Genomic DNA, 8,412 nt, shown 5'->3' on the forward strand with positions numbered 1-8,412 from the left:
CAGGGGATTAAGCAGTGCAGAAATTTTTAACCCCTTTTGCTATGTTGATSTCATTGATACCATTACTGACATGTGATTGTGAGGCATGTCTTTATAATTCTCTTTTGATCAATCATCTGTGGTACCTGGCTATTCCACCTACTCACTGCAACAGTAACCAAAATCATTGCAGAGATGGTCTGCCTTTGATGCACTGTTATTTTTCTTTTTGGGTTTCTGGAAGGATTAAAGGCCCTAATATTGAAGCACTGTTAYGCAAAACAGGTGACACTGTCTTTTGTCTGAGGGACCTAATGCCCTGGTACCTAGGATACGCTTATGTGTGTCTGAAACCCAAACTGCTGCAGGGTTGAGGTTTTTSTCCAACAGCAGATGCAATGTGGAGCTATGGAATCTGAGTCTGTAGCAGAGAAGTAACAATCAAGTTGTTTGTACTCTGTATGTTCAGTTTTTTCCTTCTAGACTGATGAGCCAAGCTGCATATCATATTTTTTTTTGTTTTGTTTTTTTTTTTGTTTGTTTTAACCAGTTGCTAGGAATCTTTGTTTGCAGAACTAGCACAGATCTCTGGAGAAAGGGCTATTTTTCATTTTTAAACTATTTTTATTATTAATCCAATCACAGTATATCCTGACAGGATATTTCAGCAACATCCTTTTAGTGAGTTAGTATTATTTGGTGCATTGGATGCCCAACCTTTTATTTTGATCAGCAGGTAACAGTCAGCCTTCAGCTTCTTCCAGGCCATTCCCTCTAAATATTTAGTGATAAATGCTGGAAAAGCTGTTTAGATCCAAGTCTGCTATTGCCTTGGAAAATTTACTGTGGCTTCTATGGATCCCAATGTGGGGGCTTAGATTAGAATTGTAGAGTTGACAATCAGAGACRTGAAGTCTCTTAACTCTGTTCTGCTCTTGACTTGTTCTGTGAGTTTGGGATTCCACTTAATTCTTCTGTCCTTCCGTTTTCTTCCTTTTAGAATGTATGAGGATAAGGAGACTTAATTGATTTTGTTAAAGCATTTTGAGATCTATATGTTAAAAAAGAAGTTGTAGATGTGCTGAATTCCCTGCTGGTTTATGAGGAGGTCTGCTGAACACTCCCGGGAGGCTGAAAATGCCTGTTACTCTAGTATTAATGTTACATTTGTGACCTTTCTCCAGACTGATAGAGAGCAGCAAAAAAGCATAATCAGAAGAGAAATCCAGGAATAATCTGACAAGAAAGAACTGTTTTAACTAACAAAAACAAAACAAAAAAACAAAACCAGAAGGCAAGAATCTTAAACAAGAGAACTGAAGTCCCCTGGCCAAACCTTACCAAAGCTGAGTGATTCAGGAGCAAAAGAATGCAGATGGAAGAACTGATTTGTGTCCATTTGTTCTTCTAGATGTATTTATATAATTAGCTTGAAGCTAMGGTCCCTACAACCTGTCCAAAGGAACCTTCTTTGTAAGAAGCACAGGAATGACAGTGCTAATGTCAACAAGTTTTATCTTTTAGGTAACTGAAGGAACTCGAATAGCATTTGTGCAGGCTTTTGTAAATTATACAAAAAAAAAAAAAAAAAAAAAAACCCTGCAGATTATGCATGTGTGTCTATGTCTTTGTTCATGATTTATGTTTAACTCATGAAAGTGTTTATTTTATTAAAGCAGTGCAGGCATTCAGCTCTGATGCCTTGGAGACAATGTCTGGTGAGGGGTGAAGCTGGTGTTTTTTCTGTTTTGCTTTTATTTTTAGTTCTCAAGCTATAGCAATGCAAATGCTCAGTTGTCCAGAAATATGTATCTGTTGTGATTTTGTAGACAGCACTCCTCTGGACCTCAGTCCTCACTAGAGAACCCTATAGTAACTCAGCATAACCCTTCATCCTCATAGCCCTTTGCTGAACACTGCAGAAGGATACACTAAGGAGAGTGTGTAGAGCTCTGAGTAGGTGCAAACTAAATCAGGGGCTCCTTGTGAGAGTCCCTTTTGCCTTTGGAATCCTTCATTCAAACTTGACTTTAATTAAAAAGGAGAATGGTGTGAGTGATCTCTGACTATCCTTGACTGTAACAACATTGTGTAATCTGACAGAAATCATTGTTAACTTTGGAGAGGCTGAAGACCAGAAAAATAGGAATGTTTGAAACAAGAAGCATCTGGAGATAGCATGAAGGAAAGTTCCTGAGCTTGCCCATTTAATGATTGGCTCAAACCAGCCCTAAAAAACAAATGTAAAGTATGCATATGTGATCTGCCAACTGTACATATGTATTAAAAAATGTATTGGTTTTCTTGCCTGGCTAGGAGATGGCAGATACTGGAGTGTGTCTGTGCCTTAGCTTGTGCTTTTTTTTCTCCCCTACAGAACCTTCCATCAGTGTAGAGCAGTGCAAGCATGTGGTATCTGAGCTCCAGGACAGCATGCGCAAAGCCATTCATCTCTACCGCATGGTGAGTGACCTCAGACACTGGCTGTGTTTTGGCAGACTGTCTTTAAGCCCTTGAGTGTTGAATGTGTGTGCTTGCTGGCTCAAAGTGTTCTCTTGACTGGGTGTTTAGAGACAGAAGCTGCCTGGTTGTCTACTTGACTGCAGTTAAGCTTGAGTCTGGAAGACAGGAACTCCTGATTTCTAACTTTGGGGTTTTCCAATGGCTTGTTATGGTAATCTGAGCAAATCAGTTAACTTTTCAGCCTTTTTAGGCTATGTGTAAACTGTAGGTAACAGTATGCTCTTTCTCAAAGAGGTATTAAAGAATTATTTAAGATTTATACAGTGCTTCAGACAGAATATTATAGGACATCTAAGTTTTGTTATATAGTTCTGTTCTCAATCTTTGATGCCAGGGATTAACAAATGTAAAATACCATGGGAATCCAGCTGTGAGAGGAAACGTGCGGTTATTTGCTAGTCACCCTTACTGCCAGACCATAGTTATATGCAGAACAATATAATAGCTATTGTTTTCTTTGCTTAAGCATTGCTCTGTCAAGTCTCCTGTAAAGTGTGTGAAACTTGCACAGTGAGTTTCTGCTGTACGTTCCTCTGCAGCTACAGTCTGGGTGCGTGTGTTAGCTCTGTGACCGCTCTGTGTTCCTGTGACCAGCTGCACCTGGCAGACAGGAAGAAAGAGGCTGTTGTCTTGTGCTACAGCTAGGAAACACAACACCTCTTCAGACCTAATAAGGGGAACACTACCCCAAAATGTGATTCCCATGTCTGCCCTATTGGGGTAATATGTTTGGTTACTGCATGACTAGCTGTTTTGGATGCCTGCCCTGCTATATGACTATATTGGCAGTCTTGCATGTTGAAGAAACACTTGAGCGGTCTATAAATCTTGCTTATAGCTTCAGTTTCCTGAAGGGCTGAAACATCTTTCTTTGTGGTCTGAATACCAATATATCCTTTCCTCCCTCTCCCACCCTCTTTTCCTTCTTTGTTTTAAGGTGTTAAATGATACGGAGTCCTCTACTGACAAAGATAAGATAGCTGGCCTCCTGACAGAGACATTCTCCTTAATGAAGAAAGAATTGGACTCCCTGAAGGATGAGGAAGAGCTTCCAAAGGTTAAGGAGGTGCTGGCAAAGCCACAAGATACCATTAGGCCGCTGAATGAGGGATGCAGTGCCAACCTACCCAGTCCGAAGAGTTTGGGGGATGAGCAGACATTAGCTTTGCTGGAGCAGTACTCAGAGCTATTGCTACAAGCTGTGGAACGACGCATGGACAAAAAACTCTAAAGGAGTGTTTTTCAGGTGTTTGTGGATACACAGAAATAATCCCAAGAGGAGGACCATAGAAGGAGCCTCAGACAGAGGGACCATCATGCTGGTCTAGAGGTGTTGGGGAGGCCTTTATAAATTTGATTTCCTCAGGCCCATACAAGTGACTTGTTCTAATTCTTAGCAATGTGCTGGCCACAATTTTAATAATTTTTCCCAATGCTCTTCAACTTCCTGTCTCTAGACAAAGTCTTGAAAGAGGAGTTTGGAGAAATTGCTTTAAAATTTCTTCATAGCCAGGGTGTCAGGATGTTTGGCACTTAAAGAAAAATCCAGTTTATCCAAGAAATTCTGAACTGCTGACTAAAAACAAAGGAGTCCAAGTGAAGCCAGTCCTTTCCACTCCAGGGCTTCATCAGAATCCAGAAGCAAACTTTTTATGCATTTATTTATTAATTTATTTTTCTGACTGTTGCTCTGTCACGTTTGTGGCTATTTTCTTTGTCCTTTAACAAAAAAGTCAATTCCTTTGTTATATCCCAGCGAGAAACAATCTCTGTATTATAATCCTCCAACAGGGAGACAGGCTGGAGTGTCTGTGCAATTACTGAACTGGTTTCTGCTTAAATCTTGTCTTGCTGATCTTTCTTTTCCTGCCTTAGTTTGTTACCTGCAGTAATTCTACTGTTGTCATGACTACCCTGTCTACTTTTCTCTTCTTTCAAGGACAGTCCCCACACTATATTTTATTTGCATTCACTTCCAGGGGAGAATTCTGCAACCCTTGGACCAAGCTTTGGAGATTATTTAATGAAATCAGTATTGGAATTTTAACCTGAAATTCGGTATTATATTGATACACTGAGTTTAGCTGCAGATAAGGGATGTAGATGCAAATATGAAAGTTAATTTCAGCTACCTTTCATGATTATGAATTGGGTATTGACCTTAATGTTATCATGAGTCTGGTGGGAAATTTGGGGCCAATGATTTATTTGTTACAAAGTAACATGAAAGACCTGGTTTCCATCCCTTACAGCATAAATCTGTGAGAAATCTTCAGTGCAAATACTGCTCCAAATAATTTGTTGATTTCACTGCCTTGATAGCAGAACCTTTTCTTCTTGCTTTTCTAGAGAAGCAAAATATTTACACCCCAAGAAAAGTGAGATTCTATTACCTTTTGTATAGCTATTTCAACTACCCACAGAAAATGGTCTGCCAGGGACTTCAAACAAGATATTTTGGGATGTATTTACTACCATTTTTCCCCCCAGACTCTTTCATTAATTTCTTGACTGAGAAACAGAAAATATTCCTCCTTTGCATTTGTGTGTGCAATACTCTTCTGACCTTGTGGGACTTCTCCAAACTGATGGCTTAAAACTCTCTGGTGACAATTTAGGTCAATGATAACAAGCTAAGGAAAAAAAAAAAACTCTTCAGCACCTTCCCCTTTACTCACCCTCCTTTCCCCAATGGGGACAGATACACAGACTGCTTTGTTTCTTCCTCCATCTCCATTCTTTCTTATATTTACAAGGCAGAGCAGTACAATCCCAATTTATAAGTGAATGCAAGGAAGCAAGAAGCTTTTGGTGGGTGAGAGAATGCTTGTGTCCATGGAAGTCACTTAAAGGTGGCCAGACTGCAGTTTTCTTTTACATTACTGTCCTGGCTAGTTTGGCCATTCTTTGAAACCCTGTGGCACTCTGAAATGTAGTATGTTGACTAACTTGGTTTTCCTGCCTTTCTGTGAGCAGAGATCTGTAGTGCAGCCTTTACTGGGCTGTGTAGGCTGATATTGGACGGTCTTTTTCTTCAATATACTCCAGGGCTTGAGGAATCTGCAGTTCCTGCTGTCCCACCACAGGTTTGTGGGTTGGTCATAGTTGCTGGCTGCTTCAGGACTTGGCAGGATGGGGAGCATATTCAGAGCTTTCCAGCTACTTCAGCCTGTAATTTCAGTCTGCCTAATCAAATGTTTCGGATGTTCTTGCTAACCTCTCCTTCTGTGGGGTTGTACTGAAACTTTACAAGTGCTTTCTTCTGTTTCAGCATTGCACTGTGCTGAATCAGATGAGGTGCTGGGTTTCATGGGCAGTGTCTCTTGCAGAGAGAAGCTTTGTAATGTGGACGAGTTGAAAAGTAGAGGGAATTTCTGGGAGTTTCCTTGACTGAAAAAGATATGCTGGAGATGCTGCGAGTGGGATGTATGATGGCAGTCATACTGGCTCTGTGATGGAGTTAGTCTGGGTCAAGCTTGCTTCTGAGGTGATTCTTTTTTTTCTTCATCCACTTTCAAGACTGTGAACATATGTCCCAGTACACAGGAATTCTTTTGCTGTACTGGGACCACAAGACACTCAGGTAAAATAGCAGTCCCTTCAACCCAGGTATCTTTTTGATTGAAGATAGTGGTTTGAGGGTCTTTTATATTATTTCCCTGTGCAATTTTATTCCATTTTATTGTTTAAAGTATAAGGTAGTGACAAAAGGGATCAGAGAGAGTGAGTGGCCAGAATGAACAGATCGTGTTTCAGTTCTCATCCAGGTGAAAAGCAGCAACCAGTGAAGCTGACATAGAGATATGAAATAAAGTGCCTTGGAAATAAGTCACATGAAGCAAATCTATTTTTTTTATGATGATCAGAGGAGTTTTTGCTTCATGGAATGGATTTTGCCTGTTGGTCATGGCTGCATATGGGGAACAAAGGGTAAATTCTGATCAGAATGATGGTAAGAGGTATCAAGCAAGTAGATTAGTTGGGGAGTGGTAGTGTAATTTTAAAATTAATTAGAATAGTAGATGTAGGACATTCAGGAAAATAGATTTAGAGGCAGAAATGATGTTGGCTTGAGGTACACCATTGGCCAATATCTGTGAAAGATATGGTACACAAAGGCTTCAGGAAAGTAGATTTAGGACAGAGTTAGTGATCTGTAATTGAAGAATGCATTGAATGGTTGTTTTAAAGATCTTTCTTGGCCTCTTGTTTCTCCAGTTGCTGTTTTCTAAGCAGCTGTTTCTTTAAAGGCAAAGTTGAGAACTCTTTGCCCAAGGCATACATGTTATGAATTTACTAGAAGCCCTAAGGAAGATGCTAGTGCCACAAGTTTGTTGATGAGAGGGATGAGGATGCAACCGATTCTTCCCTGGTGACTTCCTATTGCTGGCAATAGGAAAGAGTCCTAAAAATTTGTTTCCAACACTAAGTGGGCATAAATGTGTTACATTTGGTTACCGCTAGTGAGTGCATTTCACCACAAGCTGTCTATTAGGTCAAGTAGAGAAATACTGAATGGTAATTGCCTGGGAAGTGGAAAAAGCTTGTGGGAGGAGGTAACATCTGAATCTATTTCTTTTACTGGTGCATGTGGTTGTTAGCATAGCTACGGCCAGATGTGTATTAAAACAAGTTATTTGTCTATCAAAGTCTGTGAAAATAATTTGGACCTACCTGTTCTCTTTATATGCATTCTGTCCCTCCTGTCCAACATTTCTGGCCAAAATGAGAATACTTGTTTTTTCATCTCAACTGTAAATAGTATTACTCTGCCCGAGGGACCTGTGTTTCATTCTTTGGCCTGTGAAGTGGCACAGTAGGAAGTGCTGGAATGTGAGAAGGCAGCAACCCCTGCCTGCTTTCATCCTGCTGCCGGCAAGTAACTCCTTCCTCCCCATCCCTCAGCAGCGCCCAGAGGTGGTGGTTGTGTGAGTCCCTGTTTCTTCCACACCCTCTCTCAGGTTGTCTCCTCTTTTTTTATAGCATCTCCCAGGTAATGGTTGAGGCAGGCCTTATAGTGCTCTCCCCCCCYGCCCCCACGCTATTTGGCTGATTTCATCACACCTCAGAGGAATCAGGACATTTCTCTAAAGGAGCAGAAAACGTACAGACTTCATTTTTTTTAAAGAAAGAACATGTATATAATTATATATAAGAAGAAATCAAATACAGGTATTTAAGCACCATTGGTAAATTCATGCATGTATAAGATCATCCTTCCCCCTCCCCCTACACTGGATGTGTAGCATCCAGAATATTAAATGACAAAAACCTCATTAAAATAATAAAGACAGGTCRTCTTGCAGCCCTTGAGTGCTGGCAAGCGGGTGGTTCCTTCTCTAGCTAAGACTAGACTGTCCAATGTTTCAAATTGTGTGTTGTAAATAATACACGGGATTGGACTCTATGGATAACCTGCTCTAACGCATGGACAGGGAAATGCATGGGGCAGCAACTTTAGGAATAAGCCATGTCCACTCTGCATGTCTTGAATATGCCATAGGCACCAGACAGATGACTCTATGTGTTGTTCAACACTACCCTTTTCTTTCACCAGTTAAAAAAAAATCCCACACCTCTTTCCCCCTTTATTTATAAACGTGTGTTTTTATACTTTTGGCTTTAGGTAAAACAACTCTTTAAAATGTCCTTTTTTAATTATTTGAAAAGATAAAAGTTGTTTGTTTGTTGGGTTTTTTGCACTGTGAGGCTTCCCTGCGGGAGCTGTTTTTAACTCTGTATTCATTTGTACTCCGTGTCTTAAACTGGTTCAATAAAAATGTGATCATTTGTTACAGCGCTGTCCTCGAGCCGCACGTAGCTTCTTCGAGGGTGGCCGGGATTTCCTATTTTTTTCCAGCTCTTCTTCCGCAGCTGTGTTTTCTGTTCTTTTCCAAGCGGGGTGCTTTG

General features: G+C 40.5%; 1 protein-coding gene across 5 annotated transcripts in view; it reads left to right on the forward strand.

Annotated features, from left to right (window-relative positions):
* MAPKBP1 (mitogen-activated protein kinase binding protein 1) overlaps window positions 1-8,297 on the forward strand; it is a 102,875-nt gene extending 94,578 nt beyond the window's left edge. For all 5 annotated transcript variants that reach the window (XM_085306825.1, XM_085306815.1, XM_085306841.1 and 2 more), the window contains 2 exons: window positions 2,357-2,442; window positions 3,440-8,297. In XM_085306825.1, the coding sequence (XP_085162951.1) occupies window positions 2,357-2,442; window positions 3,440-3,733 (380 nt within the window). In that variant the 3' untranslated portion in view covers window positions 3,734-8,297. The remainder of the gene's footprint in view (window positions 1-2,356; window positions 2,443-3,439) is intronic.
* Window positions 8,298-8,412: the final 115 nt, after the last annotated feature.

The sequence above is a fragment of the Rhea americana genome, unplaced genomic scaffold (genome assembly GCF_003343005.1).
Source record: "Rhea americana isolate MKP2758 unplaced genomic scaffold, rheAme1 scaffold_102, whole genome shotgun sequence".
NCBI lineage: Eukaryota > Metazoa > Chordata > Aves > Rheiformes > Rheidae > Rhea > Rhea americana.